General features: G+C 40.3%; 1 protein-coding gene across 1 annotated transcript in view; it reads right to left on the bottom strand.

The window, feature by feature from the left end:
* Positions 1-329: 329 nt before the first annotated feature.
* LOC121697803 (angiopoietin-related protein 7-like) overlaps positions 330-19,998 on the bottom strand; it is a 55,213-nt gene continuing 35,544 nt past the window's right edge. Inside the window, exons 11-16 of the mRNA XM_042079530.1 lie at positions 4,681-4,758; positions 4,545-4,572; positions 4,337-4,428; positions 3,946-4,063; positions 3,197-3,382; positions 330-1,207 (exon numbers count right to left, since the gene is read on the bottom strand). Of these exons, the coding sequence (XP_041935464.1) occupies positions 906-1,207; positions 3,197-3,382; positions 3,946-4,063; positions 4,337-4,428; positions 4,545-4,572; positions 4,681-4,758 (804 nt within the window). The 3' untranslated portion in view covers positions 330-905. The remainder of the gene's footprint in view (positions 1,208-3,196; positions 3,383-3,945; positions 4,064-4,336; positions 4,429-4,544; positions 4,573-4,680; positions 4,759-19,998) is intronic.

The following is a 19,998-nucleotide window of genomic DNA, read 5'->3' as shown; positions in this document are numbered from 1 at the left end:
CTTGCCTAAATCGAAAGAGAGAGAGAGAGAGATGTGAATGCTCAGGTTAGGTAGAGCACGCAACGTCACAGGACCTAACAGCATCAACTGGCCCACTGAAGCCTGGTCTCTATCAAATAGCCGTCCATTCCATCAATCAATGAATCAAATCTTTATTTCAGACACCAAAAGGGTCCATAGCATTTAGGAAATGTATAAATATATTGGGCATACATAAATCAGAACAAAAAAAAGTAAAAGGTGTTTTGTGTGATCATGCCAAAGACTACATCCATAATGACCCAGAGACACAAGGAACAGGAGGCGCAAACAGAAGTAGCACACAGAGATTGACATTTAATAAAACTTTATTTATACTTAATATACACTTTATTCCTACATAATATGCACTCAAAGCATAGTCAGATCCCAGTTAGTAGGCCCAATACACACAGAACGTAGACACAAGGCACATGGAAGAAGTCCAGAGTGTTAAAACGATCAGCAGCCACAGAACAGAAACTGATCATTAATCAAAACGTTCACAAAGCAAGGCAAAGAATATTCCAAAATCTAGAAGAGCAGTACTCCCACAAAAAAGATCCAGAATGGTCGGCCAGGTCTGTGGCGGCCCATTTTATGCACAGTATGTTGGGCCACTCCACAGGGTATAGACATGTGTGTGTGATTATGTTTACTCACTCTTCTAAAATATCAATAGCCTGATCACATCAGTCACCTCAACTAGATATACTGCAAAGCTGTGCGTGATGCGACTGCCGCCGTATAAAGTGAGAGAACTAAGAGAAATAAGAACACAATTTTCACTCAATGAAATTACTGGAGCAAGCACAGAAATCTTACTGGACCAGAAGCCTGAGTGTCTCAGATTAAACCCTCTGAGTGTCACACTGGATGAGGTGTCCTCACACAGACTTCACCATCATTCGAGTGGCTTGTAGGGAGTATGGGGCCGGGCCTTTCCACGTGCGCCAGTGCACCCCTGACGCCCAGCCTACGTTGTCCCCCGCTGGGTGCCAGTCTCCGTGGAGGTTGGCTGAGCCACAACGGCTGAACCACCAGCCGCCCCCACCCTCTGATGAGCTGCATTCGCGCTCAGCGATGTCTCCAAAGATGCACGGGGAGCAGCCGTCATTGTCTCGGTCCTTTGTGCTGAATCCAAAGCCATTCTGGTCAATACCACTGTATGCTCCGCGTATAGCATCACCTGGTCAGTATGAGGATTACATAGGCGATCAGGAACAATATCAACATCACTTCAGAGGTTTCAGGTAATGCTAGCCACTCTATTTTGTTGTGTGGGTATAGCCGCTAGTTTTTGACTTGAATTATTTTTCAGCAAAAATAAAAATAAAATATAGCTGCAAGCAGCAATGAGGGGGCCAAGCAGTGAGATCAGCAGGCCAGATTTGCCAAGTCAATGCCGTTGCATCAGATATATAGCCTTAAGCAGTCACAGCAAGTTCCATGCCATACAACCCAAGACTGGCTGAGTTACAAGGTCAAGTTTCACATCAAAACATAACTGATTTTGTGGGGCTGAACCAGGGCTGAGTGTCGCCGCCCCCTCCCCCAGCCAGCCCACCGCCGCAACCGCCCCTGCCCATCCCACCCCGCCCCACCCTTGCACGCACACGCATTAGAATTAACTGGATGGAACTCGCTGTCATCAGTTTCACATCAAAAATAAAGATTGACTGAGATATGATCACACTTGCTGTGATTTAAACATAGAGGTCAACAATTGACGTCATAGGGTGTGTTGAACTCGGCTTGGCTCAAGGATTCCAATGATACCTTATTTTGCCATTCGGGTCAACAGGTCAAAAGTTACGTCCGTAAACACAAGTCCAACTTTGGCCTGTTGGTGGCGCTAGAGCGCTTGAGGTGCCGGCATGAAACTTGGTGAAATGAATTATTGGACTGTCCCCAATTAGTGTGCAAAATTGTATAACTTTTTACCAGACGGTTCTATGGGCTGCCATTGACTTCCATTGCAAAATAATGCGCATCAGCAACTACTGGCCAAAATGCATTTTTGTCAATTACGGTGCCCCCTAGAGGTCAAATGTCACCAAATTTATTGAGCGTCCTCCCGATGGGGTCTGAGGTACATGTACTAAATTTGGTTTTGATACATGAAAGCGTTGCTGAGATATGAAATCACTTCCTGTTTGGCGGCTTCGCCGCAAATTTCGATTGGCTGGTACAGGTCAATGCTTCTGTCAATTGTTCCAGAAAGCAATGCACTCATCAGGCATGGTCTAAAGATGGTCTCTACCAATTTTGGTGAAGAACAGATGAAATTTGTGACCTGCGAAAACTTGTACGTGTTTTTGATTAAATTCAATATGGCGGCCGAATCAATTACGATGACATCACAAGTTGGCTTGGGTTGACCTAAGGACCTTCAACAGTAGTACCAGACACCACTAGTGTGTTTTAATTCTAAGCACAACTGCTGCTACAGGCCAAAAGGCATGTTTCTTAATTACAGCGCCCCCTAGAGGTCAAAGGTCACCAAATTTCTTGAGCATCCCCCTGATTGGGTCCTGAGTCCATGTACTTAGTTTGGTTATGATAGATGAATGGGTTGCTGAGATATGAGCTCACTTCCTGTTTGGCGGCTTCGCCGCAAGTTTCAATTGGATTTTACGGGTGAACGGTTTAAGTTCCGAAGACAAAACACCACAACTTTTGTTAGGCTTGGTCTGAAGATCATGTATGTCAAGTTTGGTGACGATCGGACAAAATTTGTGACCTGTGAAAAATTAGTTTCACTTTCACTAAAATCCAATATGGCGGAAAATCCATCATGGCGGAAAATGACGTCATAGGGTGCGTTGAACTCGGCCTGGTCCAAGGATTCCAATGGTACCTCATTTTTCAAAATCGGGCCAACGGGTCAGAAGTTACATGCATGAACGCATGTCCAAATTTGGCCTGTTGGTGGCGCTAGAGCGCTCGTGGTGCGGACTCGAAACTTGGTGAAATTAATTCTGGGCCGCAGCCTAATTAGTGTGCCAAATTTCACAACTTTTCACCAGACGGTTCTATGGGCTGCCATAGACTTCAATGGCAGAGGAAAGATGTGTAATAATAATAGGAAAAGCTAGAAACACAATGGGTGCCTTCGCAGCTTCGCTGCTTGGCCCCCAATAAAAATAAATTAAAAAAATCAGCTTTGTTTCCATACCTGCAGTGCCTTTATAAGTTCCGACACTCAGTTTGTAGGCCGCCGGCTCATCGCCAATTCTGAAATCTCTGTACTCTGCAAAAGCTGATCCCCCCTCAAAGTCCCACAGGCCTACTCTGAGGATGGACTTCTGATCATTGCTCCTGGTAAGAGCCCACACTTTGGCCAGGCCCAACCAGTGATCCTCTGAAACGAGAGCCAGTTACAGTTATGTGAATGCTAGTACTGTACTTCATGGCACTGGGATCCACTGATCTTCATCTTAGCACAGCTGGAGTCATCTCTTGCAAATGTGTTAACACTCTTTTTCGAACCACTTAACATAGCTTTCAAAGACTCCAAACTGTGTGAACAAATGGGAAAGATTTATTCACAGCTAACAGATATTGCTTGAAAGTCTTTTACACAATTCTTCAATCAGCAATCACTCCTCATTCATAAAAGATACCACCTTTGCGTTGCTATTGCACTAAAGTGACTTAGTACGCATACTGAACAACTTACAGGCTTTTGCAGGCAATCCACTTAATTATGCTGTCTGTACGGATTGTTCTGAGAAATACACTTATAGTGCAAATATTAAGGATGATTAATGCACCTTGAGAAAAGCGTAAAGGTTTGTTTGATGGGTATACTGATCATATATACGGTATATCTGGTGGTAGTGATGCTGTAGATCAAAAAGATGCTTATAGAACATGACAAATTAATTAATAAATGAAGGCAACAGAGCGGTCCCAGGGCCTTACTTTTGAGGTATCCAAAGCCATGTTTGTACTCTGCCCAGTTTCTTTGGAAGGATACTTCCCCCCCTGTACGTCTCTGGAACACTGTCCAGCCCCCATCAGCCAGCATCTCACAGTACACCTGCGTAAGGGTCAAACAAAAGGTACGTACACTGTCAGAAAAAAGTGACAGTTGAGGTTCTCTAAGGTTCAACATTTGCCAATGTATTCCACAGGGGTCACAATTGAATACTTCTCAATTATACATGTACATAGCTGAGGTAAAAAAAGAAAAAGAACTCTGCATCAATTTGATGACATACACTGTACATACATTGTATTTTATGGAACAGTTTAAGAACAGTGTCTGGCTGCATATAATCATTGAAAGAATTGGAAACATTTTCACCAGTACCTTGAAAGGTTTATGAACTCCTTTCGGCTGTATAATGTAAATTCCACTTTGAGCATTAGGACTGGAATCTTTGATGGCTGTACAGTCTTGGCCTGAAAGTCATGAGTGGAGAAGAAGATCATAATCTAAACTTTTTTGAGGATTTACAGCAAATTGTTAATTTGGAACTTTTTATTGCTCACGATACACAGACTCAGTGTTGCAATACCTTGAGACGTTAATGTGGGGTTTTGCACCTGGAAGTTGATTAAATAGAATTAAAATGAGCTATAATGTAAAAAATTAACCGATGAAGTTAAAACTGAAGTCATTCTCTGGCCAGCATGTCTTTAGGATAGCCTTACCTTATGCTGATGGATCTGGTCAGTAAGGGTGCAGCAGAGAAGCAGCAGTCCAGCTATTGCTGACAGCTTTCTTTCCATCTGATTGCAAAAGAGAATTAGTTCACATCTAAACTGGGGAAATCATAAACTACCAATCCCAATCCAGTCATTCAACATTAAAGAAACTAAATTGGGTTTTTATGAAAAATAATATTTTTCATATTTTCTGCATTCCCTTTTAAAGATTTGGGAGATGATATGTGCGTTTACATGATTCAGTTTTCATATATGTCAATTGATCTGACTACATCCAACTGAGAAAAGACAGTCCAGGACACATACTATTCCACACACATCACAACAACCAGCACTTCTCTCACATTTAACAAGACACTCTGCTTGCCATTACACTAACATTTAAGCAGCTGATGAGAGAGAACTGCAGAATGAACTTGATTGTGGAATAACCTGCTCATTTCAGGTTATCTCTGACACAGCTGTTGTCAGAAACATGTTGCACAGAAAAAGAAACACTTAATCAGCATATTGCATATTTTTACAATATAAACCATGTTAACTTTACACATTTGAAAATAGGTTTTTACACTAGTTGACAGTAGGTTGTTACTTGACTAGTCAATGTGACCACAGGCCTATGTTTATAAAGGCTTTGCTAAATGCTAGTGTAAAATACACAATCTGAATCTACTCACAGTTTCTTGTTTCAAAGTTCCAAAGTGTGTTCACTATTGCACAGGCAGTTCAAAGCCCAGCCTTTTATAGTGCCCAACCCCAGACGTTCTCCAGTTCCATTAGAATTCAAAGTATGTCCTCACTATGAAATGACTCAAATGCTGGGAACTAAACGAATGTGCTTACCATGTGAAGTTATGCTTGTTCAAAGGTTAAAACTGATTCCTGCTGTTCAGTAAATTACTCTTTTTCTCCTTATCTCTCCTGAGTGGTTAGCAGTGCTGTTCTTTCAGGCCTGACTTCACAAACACTCAGAGCAAACACACATACACACATTTTACACACCAGTGAAATGAGGGTGGAGCTTAAGACGTCATCCAATACAAGAGAGCCTTTCAACTGCTACGGGGCTCTCCAATCAGACTAATTACACCCCACTGTTCAAAGTGTGAGTATAAGTACAGTGATTGTGTTTTTCTGAACTATGAAAAACATAATGTGTCCTGTATTGAGCTGGATATTAAAATAGAAAAGTTACATTTTGCCATGTACTGTCAATTAGAGTTAAAAAGTAACAAGGACCGTTCGTGCCTGAAAGGCAAGTCTTTCACATTTATATTCGGTTACATCTGCCAAGAATGATGGAGAGAGCTGACACATTGAGTAACGAGTAATGAGTAATGAGTAAATTTTAGCTCTACCGTAAAACCTTATAGCGGCGTGGACAGAGAGAATGACTGCTAATGTGTTGAATCTTCACCTAAATAAAGTCAGGGTTTAACAGTCTAAATCAGTGGTCTCCCAGCGCACCTTCTAAAAATAGCCAACAGGTCGCCTGCAGTTCACGCTCTAAAAACACCCTCCATTGTGAAGTTTTCAATAGATATTTAAGTCTAGACCAGAACCATTTTAAGAATGTATATGGCCATACATCTATAACATTAAATTGATATTGGTGATACCTTACAAATTGTAGCTGCGTTAAATTTTAGCCTTTGGCTCCAAATCCGTTTCACATTCAATCTTTAAAGGGGAACTTGGCAACTATTTCAACGTAATAAACCCGTTTAGAAATCATTTGGATGGTTAAATGACCTGTTCCGGTGAAAATGGTGACTTTCCCCGCTGCGTCTAGCGTCCCCAGGCGGAAAACCAACCTTGCAACATTGAGACTACCGTCCCGGAAAGAGAAGTGAGAAACAAGAAACTCGTTTTAAATCGTGTTTCTTACCTTGTAACATCCACATAGTTCTGCCAAACTTATGCTAACCGTTTGCTAGCTTGTAAACAAATCCATGTGCTTTATCGTTACCTTTTCCCACAGTTTGAAATAGCATAATGCACAATTTCTCCAGCAGAGGGGGAAATCCTGCCAAGTTTCCCTTTAAACAACAACGGAAGCGGAGCGCATACACGCTGCTTGCATTCGACAGCATATAGTCTACACTTTCATATTGTGAACAAATTTCACGGATAAACATACGTTTTGACTGTTAAAGCAACACCAAATAACTTTCCCTCTGCACGCACGCTATTTGTTTATCCAGCAGCGGCTTTGCAAATAACGATGTCCACAGACAAGGTAGAATATGTTGCACGATTTATGAAAGTACGATAGTGTTAATTTCGTCAGACGAGACAAGAGGAAATATGTTCGTCAACAACCTTTTTTTTCATGACTAAGACGAGACGATGACGAGACGGCAGTAATGTCCTGAAACACTGACTAAGGCTATCTTAAGATGCATTATTGTTGACGAAAAAAGACGAGACTAAAATGTTTTGCATGAAATAAAAACTAAGATAAAATCTCCCTTCATGTTCGTCTACAAAATGAGAAGACAGAATATCTAGCTGTTATGTTTTCAAAATATTCCGAATGAGTTCATACGCAACAGCTTTCCTGTAGGCTAGTCTACGTGCTGCTGCTGCAACCCTGTGGCTGCAACACGAAACTACATGGAACAAGAACACTAGAGATTTCTGCCAGAGTTAGCAAGCTAACTACCTAAGCTTTATGCCACAATGCTACATACCCAGAAGTTGAAGCTTCTCTCATACAAATTAACATCCCCCAGAATGTCCATACGAAAATGTTCAGCATGTAATGTCAACTATTCATCTAGTTAGACTGATGATGCAAAGTTTGCTAGCAAGTAAGCTAATATGGAAAGTTCGCTAGCAGGTTAGCTATGGCTAAGATGGAGAGTCTGTTTGGGGAATGTGTTGTGTTTGGGCGCATATCGCCATCTAGCGAGGCGGAGTAAAACATTAATAGTTTGGCCTACAACAGTGTTTCTCAAACTTTTTCAGTTTCAGGACCACTTAACTAACCCTAGCTAAAAAAAAAATAAAAAAAAAAATAGACATCTTACATAGACAGTGTTGCAGAACTGTTTGGATTTACATACAAGTTATATTGCAAACAACTCATCTATATTATATTTTACCACGTCTGCTCGCGGACCACTTGGGATAGCTTGCAGACCACCAGTGATCCCCAGACCACACTTTGAGAAACACTGGTCTACGAATATGACAGTGGTCCAGTCAAATCTTTTACTGTCTATGGTCAAATCCCAGCCGAGCTATAACTGTAACTTGACTTACCTGTGCATGTAAACATACTGACTGACAAAAAATCAGAATGAGTAATTATAACAGACGAGTAGCCCTGTGGACACACAATATTGTTGGAAAATTGAGATGTGTGAAACACTATTTGACTCAAATGGTAATCAGAAATAATTTGTTATAAAAAAAGACTAAAATGTGTTGACTAAAACTGACTAAGACTGAGATACCTTTAGTTTTCTTTTGACTAAAACTACACTAAAATGACGAGACTTTTAGTCGACTAAAACTTGACTAACAAAAATGATATTTGAATGACTAAATATGACAAAGACTAAAAAGGACATTTCGTCACAAGACTAAGACTAAGACTAAATTAAAAATAGGTGATAAAATTAACACTAAAGTACGATGTATTGCGACATCAGATGCAAGTCAAATTTGTAGTTTCTTATGTCTTGAACCATCGAACTACGGACCCGGTACCCGATCTGGCAAACTTACATAGTGCGGTTATAGCCGATAGAGGTCCGCAAAGCGAATGCAGAAGTGCCGTTCACCCTGTTACAAGTTGATGAACCACTGAAACGATTTTGGAAACATTATTTTAAGGTACAAAAAACTCTTTGATGTTGCTCTAAACCCTGACTTTATTTAGGTGAAGATTAAACACAGTTAGCAGTCATTCTATTTGTCCACGCCGCTATAAGGTTTTACAGTAGAGCTAAAATTTACTCATTAGGCTACTCGTTACTCAATGTGTAAGCTCTCTATCGTTCTTGGCAGATGTAACCGAATATGAATGTGAAAGACTTGCCTTTCAGGGCACGAACGGTCAAAAGCACGAACTTTTAGAAATATCCTGGCGTCATTTTACGGACCAGGAGAAGTTTTCCATTAACGTAGCACATTTTAAAAGTGGGCCTATAGCCTGCACAATCTGTGTACACAGAACTTCTTCTCCCCTTACTTCCCCCGAAATACATTAATTCTATTCTATAGTGACACCTTATGACCGTCCCAGGTATGAACTAGGGGGCAGAAATAGACACTCACTCGGTTGATAAAACTGGACATAGTCAGTCATCCGCTTCAAAGTCACGCTACTGTAAGGCTAATAATTGCTGTGTCCTCACATTATCGCATGTGACAATTTACTTAAAAAGGTGATTTTCTCCTCTTCTGGCGTAATGTGACAGGAGAACCATGCCAACTTTGGATGCGGTTATCTTAGCGATACTTTTTGCAATACCCTCGATATACATATCGTTGGAAAGCTTAGTCAATGGCCGTTCACGTGAGCACATTAACTTAATTTTGTAAATTTTACCAAAACGACTGGTTTCGCCTTGCAGGGTCACATTTCACAGTGACCCTACACTTCTGAGCAGTAGTATGTCTGTGTGATATCATACCTTATCGCAACATTGCCTGCAGCAGCACTTGCCTTCTTGCTTACACGACCTTAACATAGATCATCCCCCATCGGACTTGCAAAAGCAGGCTGGGACTGCTGGGTGGCACCTAAAAAAAAATAAAACACCATTTGCCATACATCTGGTTATTGTTGATTAAGATAAAAGTCATAGAATTAAAAAAATAAGGAAAGGCAAGTCAATCTGGTGTACAAAAATAAATTATAAATACCTTCTGAAGGCACACTTGCCACCATCACCATCTATGTTAATTCTTGATATCAGTTTATTTGTGAGGACTCTGTCAATAAAAGATAGGATTAAACCAAATTATGCATGCTGTACAATAAATTGAGTTGCTGTACAATTTTTTAAATAATGATTATGATCAGTTTGGCAGATATTCACTGCTCACATTACCACCAACACAATGGTAAACGTGGCTAAATTGCAAAATTCAAGACCATTTTAAGTAGCTGCAATAATCATGATTAGTTTCTGTATTAAAGGTTGTATCAGCGATAGCTAGCTCGCTACTCTCTCCCCCTCACTCCCGTACAATTAAAACTCTCCTAAACGCGCATCTTGTCAGTTATTGGTTGAAACACTTTATTTTGCCTTTGAGTGTTTGCCAACCCTTGTTGGTAGCAATTGTTTTTGTGTACAGATCTCAGAGCCTAGGCTACAGAGACGCATTTTTTTTGACGGCCTGCTTATGGGGCAGACAGCTAGCAGATCGTTAGGAAAGATTAGATGAATGTGATCATTTATGTTTGGGCCTTTTTTGGGCCTGAAATCGCTGATACAACCTTTAATGCATTACATAGCACATATGTCAAACAAATTAGAGCATGCACAATAACATACCCCATAGCCCTCACCATGGAAAAAAAATATATTCAAAACACAAACACTTACACCGCGTTGAAAGCAGCAGCGATGGCTACTAGACATCATCAAGCAGCAGGTAGTGCCATCAGGACAGACCAACTTTGACCTAGACAGTTGATGGAGCACACATAGCAACAGACACATAAAAACAGGGGATAAACTAAACACAGTTACAGACACAAATACATCCTCAAATACTTTTTTGTTTACTTCTATACTATTTGGTAAAGTTGCAAGCATAGTCTACAATGAAAGTAATGAGCGGTACGAAATTATGATTTATTTATGTATTTTTGGACAACGTAGGCTACCGGTAAGTAAAGCGGGAGATGTGTGTTGCTTATACTGTAAGCTGCAAAGCGCTGTGTGAAACACTAGAAAGGGTGTGTCGCGGTTCTGCCTTTTCACACCGCGACACAGGTTCGTGGATATGAGTATTGTGATTTAGGTTTCAAATTGCATATCGTTACAGCCCTAATGTAATTCTACGTGTATGTGTGTGTGTCTCTACCTGATGAGTGAACTCTCTTGCGGGCGTCCGTATGGAAGTGGCACACATTTGGAATATTCCAGAATGCACTCAGCATTCTCAGGGAAGCAGTCCTCATAACACACAGTCTGTAAACAGAGGGAACAGAAGGAGACTAAGATTAATAAATTAAAAAACACACAGAACATGAAAAGACCATCACTGAAGCACTGCTATACTCACATGCATGTTAAGTAAACACATGTCTCAGAGCAAGTACCCCCCCCCCCCCCCCCCCCACACACACACACACACATTAACACACACAAACGTTAACAACTTTCATCTGTGTCTCATGGTAATAGACATGTAAACACACTTTAAATGTAGCAGCTAGCTAAGTTAGCTAGAGCTAACCTACTTGTGCCAGATATTTCATTCAAACTAAAACTCTATTCATAACGACATCTCAGACAGAATTATTGCTAGATATGATATTAACACATCATTCAACACAGATATTCCACATAATGGTGAAGTTAGTTACTGGAAAAGCTAACATTCACAGCTAACATCGCTAACGTTAGCGATGTTAGCTCGCTAGCTAATTCTAACATATTTGGTTAACATTCCATTATGAAAACAATAAAAGCTATATTTCTAATAAATTCCCGTTTTCAATTGACATACAAAGTACTTTAATTCTTACCTTGAATGATAAGGACAGACAGAGTTTGAACAGCTTACACATGTAGTCAGCTGCATGACAGAAAAGTGACAGTTGAAGTCACTGGTGGCTGGAGTTGAAATGTCAGTCAGGGGTGGGGGATGGGAATTGCTGTGTGTGCGCATGCGCTTATCAAGAGCGTTAAAAACAATCGTAGCCTATGTGAAAATGATTAACTGTTGCCATTTTAGACTGTTACATTGAAATGGCTACTAAACTGATTGATAGAAGTGTCTAAACAATAGTAACATTAGCCTAGTGGGCTATTATTACTACTATTATGATTATTATGGTTCTCATATGGTGTGACGTCAATTTCAGATCAATTTGACTGGTTTAACATTAATCATATTGACCCAAGTGACTACATGTCCCTGTTGAACCTCTTTACAATCACAAGCAAGCCAGCTTGTAAAGCTAAAATAGTATGAAATTATGCTCAACATGTTGGTCAAAGCCTTGACTAATTCTTGACATCAAATTAACATCAAGGTGCCCGCTGGGTAGGGTATAGCCTACACTTTTTAGGACTAGCCTATACAGGCTGCAACTTCACATGAAAAAAAGTTCACTTCCCCTCAAATAGAAGACACAATTCATGCAAGTGGTCCACACAAAATGCACCGCACTGGTGCATCTGCCAATTTAAGACCTAAATAAATATAGGCTATTTAATATAGGCTATTTGGTTTGTGAACCACTCCGCTTCAGTCAAGGGCTCGATGGGAGCACGACACAGTCCAAACTGCAGGGTCCCCCTGGGGAATGCAAGGGGCTGAAGGCATTGAGCGCTTTTAAGAAAACTATGTATAAGTCTATGTGAATCAACAGTCAAATCCTCCACTTAGATAGATAGATAGATAGATACTTTATTGATCCCCAAGGGGAAATTAAAAAAAAAAAAAAACATTAAACTTTAACATGCTATGCAGAAATGGCAGCCATGTACACAGGACCTATAGGCCTAGCCTACTTTCACAGAGGGGGCCTTACCCTAATCAAGAAAATTCTGTCATAATTTCAATATAGCCTAACAAAGGCAAAGTGTAGGCAAAACTCCAGAAGCTTCACAAATACAGGCTAGGCCTATTTTATATTTTAAATGTTAGACTTCAAAGACCCCACGGAAACCCTGGATATGATACATTCAATGTAAACCGATAACTCTTGGTTAAATTAACAGATAGCTGGTTAAACAATAATATTTGTTATTTAATTTTCTTAAAGTGAGTGCTGACCAATTAAATTGGTTGTTGAGAAAAAAAAATCCATGAACAAATGAGATTGGTTAATGGATAACCTATGTGTCTTAGTTAAATTAACCAATATTTGCTTAACTAATGATGTTGGTTAATGAATAACTAATGTATTGGTTTAATAATTACCAATATGTTTGTTAAATTAACTAATATATGCTTAACCAACGATATTAGTTGTTTTTTTAACCAATCTGTTTTTAGAGTGAACCTGTATCTTAGTGGATAGATTTACAATTGCTAACATAGTGAAATCAGAAAAAGCACTGTTCAAATATCAACTGAGAAACCAGGTAGTGACTTGCATTTGTTGTTTAATTCAGTAAGTACTAACAGTCATGAAACACCTGCACTGATAGTATTAAGATGAGACAGGACACACCTCCTATTAAGCCACAGCTGTGTGTTGATGGCCTACCTAGACAAACAGTAAGGCACTTAGGATACAGTCTGAAAGCTCACTACTGTATATTGCTGCGGTCACACACAATGCATCCTGTTAAAAACAAACAAACAAAAAACCCTGAAGTTATGTAATACAGAGCCCCTAAACGAGGTCAGTTTACTTAAACATACAGAGATCATAAATTGTGTGCAGAATACAGTTTCTATAACTTACTCGTGGGCACATTAAAGTAAATTGTGTGTGCATTAGAAGAATCATTTTCAGCGTACTAAAATGTGGGCACATTATTAAATTGAGCTCACAATGATACATAGAGTGCTCATCTAAAGTAAATTGTATGCACATTACGTTGTGAACTCAATTCACTAAATGGGCACAGATGATAATAAATTATGCACACATTGTAATGAATTCAGAAAATTTGGCTAATCCACATAGTGGATGTCCCCTATAATCAATAAATCATGTCAAACATTGTTAAAGCACAATCAGGTCAAACATTTTAAAATGGCAGAAGGCAATCACTTTTCCCTGTGTATTCCCCCTAACAGCAAGCTACAGAAAATATTGAGCCTTTTATCCAGTTCTTAGGGTTTGATTGTGTTGGGTTTGGTAATGGCTATTGTGTGTGTTTTCACAATGACTCACTTCTGCCTTTATGATCAAGGGGATTATGTGTAGACCATAGTTGCACAAGTTGGTCTTTTATGCTGTAATAGTTTCTGAGTTGCTCAGTTTGTTCAATTTACTCTGTTTCTTCTCTGACACGTAGCGCTGTGTGACATTTTATTTAACTAATATTGGAATCACTGTGTGGCACCACAGTTAACTACAATGAATGACTGATGTCACACAATAACCCAGTTGTCCAAAGTGGTGCCTCTGTATCCATTGCAGGAGACATAAGCATAATCCCATAATAAAACAGTGGCACCAACAAGTATATGTATTTATGACAAAACAGAAGCAGACAGAAAATATATGAATATATGGTGTATTTGCATTCAGCATTACAGATTTACATAATGAACAAGTCTCTAGTCCAGAAATCAGTGAGCTTTCTTCAACTTCATTAGTATGAGCATTATTTAAGGTTGTTATTTAGGTCCATACATATTTAAGCTTAACATAAAAAGGTATGTTTTATAGACGTTCCTTGTCATGACAGATGTAGTACTGCAGGCATGATTCAAGTACTATAGTGACCTAGATGTAAACAGTATAATGACACATACCGAAAACTGAGGAGCTGACGACGTTGTAAAGTACAGCAATACAAGAGCTAGGAACTTCAGAAAATCAGTAATTCTGATATTGCATGCTGTACCTAGATGATTATGTTTTTGTGTGCATGTATATAAAAGCTTAAAATCAGAAACACCCTTGTCCATCATGTTCAGACCTGTCACTGTTGACTGGTGGTCTGAGCAGTCATTTTCAACCACAGAAATGCCGAATTTTGTGTAAACAAGCAAGAGTACAAAGTTGTATGGTATGTGCACACAGTGGACAGTCACAGGAAATGACCCGTCCACATCACAGTTGTCATCAAACGTATTACAATTCAAATCAAATATTTGGATACAAAGTGCCAGTACACACTTTAAAGTATTCACAGCAATAACAAATTTGACATCTCTGCTTCAGATACACAGTCTCTATGCATAATGTGATTACAAGGGTTTCCTGCCAGTTGCCTCTCCTCCCATGATAACCGCAGACTGACTGGAAGAAGGGAAAAGAAAAAAAGAGATGTTTATGATATAAACTCTCTTTATTCTTGCTGTTGATAGACTCCCGCCAAGGGAACAATTCAGTCAAACCATCTATTTCCTAGGGCCCATGGCATATTCACATAGTAACAACTTCCTCAAATGCCTTGACTGAATTCAACCACCAGTGTCAGCCTCAACATACAGTACGTGACCTTGGTGACTAGCACAAGTAGGCTGATTCTGGATCAGAATTGACTGGGATACAGTCTACAACCTCAGCACCTTCTCCGCAATCAGCTGGGGTTGGGGAGAGCCTATGAGGATCATGTAACGCAGACCTCCCTCGCCCAAGAGGGCGGCTTGCTGTCATAGGGGAGGCAACGTGCCACTGAGTCTGGATCCTTCCCGTTACACTCCACTTCGGCTCCACCTGGTCCGCCAACACCACACGTCCCTTGATGAGCTTGCCCAAGCCAGCCAGGATGTTCCACACCAGGCTGTGCGGAGTAAGGCCTCTCAAGAAACTTCAGAACCCACAAGCACCAAATTGTACATATCTTGTTTAAAAAGTCAGAAAAAGACAAAGTCTGGTCTCAGTTCTATATGGTTTTAATAAACTAAAGTGAGTAAAAAAACAAGAGTCTAAAGCGGATTAGTATCTGACCTCTGAGAAGTCTCCTTTCTCTGCAGCTTCAATTGCATTCTGGGCAATGTAGTTGCGAAGAATGAACCGTGGGTTGGTGCTGTCCATAGTTTGGATCCTCTTCATGTTTAGTCTCTCCACATTGGGCTTGTCACACTCCTTCTCACACTCACGCGCCAACCTCCTCCTATTCAAGTTCAAAGAGGAAATGCAAAACAAAACATGGCATTCATAACATATCTCTACATCTTTCTCTGTACAATTTTGCTCACAAAAGCCTCCAACGTGCACCAGAGTTTGCATGTCGCCTAACCTGTATCGCTGGATCCACCGGAGCCAGTCGCCCCTCTGCTTGGCCGCCAGATCCTCCTTGTTGGTCTCCAGCAGCTCCTTCAGCCTGCCGAGCTTCCGCAGCTGCTTGGCCACCTCCGGCTTGCTGGCCATGATGCTGAACATGGCTGGGTTAGCCTGGCTCATGGAGAGCATCATCTCCAACTCACTGCACACAGAATGCCGGACAGGGGAGAGGTGGAGAATGACAAAGGATAAGATGAAGTATACAGTGATCTTGTGTCTGAAGTGGTGAGCAGCTGTGTGCATAATGGCAAAGCTACTTCATTTCCATAACCTAGACCATTGGTTCCCAAAGACTAGGTCGCGACCCACGGGTGGGCCGCAGGAGATTTTATTTGGGTCGACAGCACAATTTATGTTGTGTAATAGGCCTAGCTTATACCATTTAGCCAGGAAAGCTAACAGTTTTTTTTTTTAGGATCTAGTTTGTTAACTACAGTCATGGCCCTCTGTGCAATTTTGCATTTAGAATAGCTTTGAAACTGGGGGGCGAACGCGTTGCAGAGGGGACAGCATGGACATCTCACTCGCAAAATGGAACATTTCTGTGGGGCACCTGCCATTGACCTCGCAGTTGCAAAATGCAAGGGACATGAATCTGCCTTTTTGCACGAACATCCATGGCATTGTGCAAGTAGGCTGATTCATGTCCCTTGCATTTTGCAACTGCGAGGTTAATGGCAGGTGCCCCACAGAACTGTCCACGCTCTGGCACCCCGCCTGTGACGCGTTCGCCCCCCAGTTTCATGAGCTATTCTATATATAAAAATGCACATTGGGAGACAAAACCATGACTGTGGTAGTTAACAAACTACACCCTACTAGAAAACTATTAGCTTTCCTGGTTAAATGGTATCAGTTAGGCCTTTTACACAACATAAGTTGTGTTGGTGACCCAAATAAAATCTCCTGCGACCCAGTCTTTGGAAACCAATGGTTTAAGGTCACCAAGTATTATTAGTATTAGTACCAAGTAGTATTGTCCGTAGGAAAAAAAATACATAGTTTTCTATTAGGATATAGTTTGTTTACCACAGTCACAGCCCTAGAATAGCCCTGAAACCGTCGCAGAGGGGACAGCGTGCATCTCACTCGCAAAATATAACATTTCTGCTCAAAGCAGGATAAGAAAAAGCTGAGGTTGTGTGTTTGTACAAAACTTTTTACAGCTTTGAATATATTAACATTGTTTCATGTGTAATTGAGATTGCAGAATTGTGGGAAACCGAGTCAGTGCATCACCAATCCCTGTAATAGTAGTGGTAGTAGGCGCTATTACGTATATAGATATGGCACTGTAGAATGGTTGAGGGTGGGGGCATAGACAAGTTTGATAACCTGTGGCCTTAAACAATATTGGTGGTTGCATGTTTGCTCTGAAGTGAAATGGGTCGCGATGGTCTGTCATTTTTAAAAAGTATGTCCCCAGAAAAAAAGTTTGGGAAACACTGAACTAGACTACTCAAAAGGCTGTGCACTGGTCATTGAAAACTGGTCAATAGCAGTGGTAACACAGTCATAGTAATAGTAAAGCAGCAGTTTTGTTTTGTTTTTTTGATCGAATAAAAGCTACACTCTACTAAGACACTAACAAAGCGTCCTCTGCACACTTTGTCATGCATAGACAATGCTATTTATAAGAATGGGAATATGACCCTTCCTAGTATAACCAAGTGAATGGGAGGGCGGTTTAATGAACACAAGGACTTCTCTCAGTTTTAAGTAGCAACTATTTTTGTTTTCAGGGATGCAATTAGTGCCAGGTGAACAAAGAAACTCTTATCAGTGTTTTCACATGGTTACTTGAGAGGAGAGACTGACAAACACAGACAGGCATTGTTGGCTCAGCAAGCTCAGTAAACCTGACACTACAGTAAGAACCTACCAATTCTCCAGTTGTGCTTGTCTTGCTATGCACGGGACAATGTAGGCCGTAAAGGCCAAAGGTCACTCACAACTTAATATAGTAAAATATAGCCATAGTGAAATTGTATGTTGACTTTAAATGGTTCTTATCATTGCTGGTTGTCTTTCCTTCCACTCACAGTGGTGTAGACTTAATGCAAATAGTTTGAGAATAATGGCTACGATCTTTGTAAAAGCAACATTTTAGTTATTCTCACTGCTTGAAATGAGAAGTATAGCCTAACCATGTTAGATCTGTTGCATGAATGGCAGAGATAACTCAAATTCCCTTTCTACATTTAAATAAGGCAATCAAATTCCAGGACCAGCATAGATGATTTTTTTAATTCTTGGATAATCTTCTCTGGTGCCAACTGAACTTTTCTTAATTTTGGATTAAAAAGCAAAGTAACTTCAGTTACTGAGAATTGTACCGAGTAAAATATTACTGAAATTGTATTGGTAATGCCTTACATTACATTACAGCAAAAAGCAATGCATTACTGTAATTACATTACTTTTTTAATGCATTACTCCCAACACTGCTGCTATGCGGTACATTTATAGCCTGAAAATACCCATACGAACCTTTGGCAAATTTGGGATTTGCGCTGTATGCTGCCATACAATAAATTAATATGTATATTTAGTGACTGCACAGTAAAACTGACAGAGTTGTTTTCGACTCTAATAGAGTCGTTTCTGACTCTGTCATAGAGACCCATTGGTCCCACCCCACAGAGAGTAAATTTGACTCTTCTCCTAGAGCATATTTTTCAGAGTTAAATTTACTCTATAGAGAGTTGGAAAATCACCAAGATAAACTCCACAGGGAGTAAAGAAAAATGTACTCTATAAGCTAACAACTCTTTCCAGAGTCATCTTAACTCTTAATGGGGTAATCTTAGTTTATCTCTATTCACAGTTTATTCCCAGCTACTCTTGCTAGTCACCATTTTGCTTGTCTTTATGAAGTTCTACAAAATCTGAAGGACATACAGACAAATTATTGAAAAAATATTTATTACAAAATATTAAGTTAATGTATCAATATACAATATAAAAAGTTTAATTTATTTTTCCTTTTGTAAATGCATGTACAACACATTTGGCATCAAATGGAACAAAGCCACTAGAACAGAATATCAAGTTGTTGTTAGTGATACATTAGCTTACATACCAATTTTACTCACTCTACAGTCTGTACTGAAACATTCTAGCATCACTGACATGTTTAAGTCCACACATTCTAACAGTGAAGCTACACCAGGCGCCTAACTAAAGCGTTATGTTCGCATAGCGTCTGCTGCAACATCGGCCTGTAGTGTTGTGGTAGGGTTGAGTGATAGGGGACGGTGGTAAATTGAGATGTGGACACGCAAAGCACACACACACACACACACACACACACACACTCCCATGGGTACACCCCCCCTCCCACACACATACACAAACCCCATTACCCCCCCCCCCACACACACACTCCCATGGGTACACCCCCCCTCCCACACACATACACAAACCCCATTACCCCCCCCCCACACACACACACACACACACACACACACACACACAAACACACACACTCCCATGGGTACACCCTCCCCCCCCCCCCCCCCCCCCACACACACACACACACACACACACCGCACCCCCACAAAGTTTTTATCACTATTTCCCATCACTGTTATCTAAACAGATCTATCAGGCAAAATGTTCAACTTTAAAAAGAGGTCCAACACTGATCGAGTCAAACTCCAACCATCACAAAATCAGTTCAGCTCTGTGACAGTCTGCCTCAGGTTGGTGTTGGTTCATATTCATGATTTTTACTAAAATTGCTTTGGGTTAATAATAATAATTATAATTATAATGCTATTATTAATAATAATGCTAATGTATATATTTGTATTATGTTATTATGGACCCTTGCATAAACACATCAATCATGGCATTGTATTTTTTCTTTTGCAGGTTCTGTACCAAGCTTACTGGAGACTATTCTCTCTTTTCTTTGGCATCCAAAAACCATGACAATGACTTCCTAATCGATAAAGTGACATCGTTTAACGTGTACATCCGTAACGAAAAGCTTACTTTTAAGCTACAAGATGAGCAAAACACCTGGAACTCGATTTGCGCCACCTGGGAATCCAAATCTGGATTGTCTCAGGTCTGGATCAATGGGAATCCAAGTGCAAGGAAGGTTGGATTCAACGGTAATCTGGATAAAAATCCAACTATCATCCTGGGTCAAGATCAGGACAGTGTGGACGGAGGGTATAAAGATG

The sequence above is a fragment of the Alosa sapidissima genome, chromosome 22 (genome assembly GCF_018492685.1).
Source record: "Alosa sapidissima isolate fAloSap1 chromosome 22, fAloSap1.pri, whole genome shotgun sequence".
In the NCBI taxonomy this organism is placed as follows: domain Eukaryota; kingdom Metazoa; phylum Chordata; class Actinopteri; order Clupeiformes; family Clupeidae; genus Alosa; species Alosa sapidissima.
Note: the sequence above shows the minus strand (reverse complement) of the source record. Positions and strands in the feature narration are given on the sequence as shown.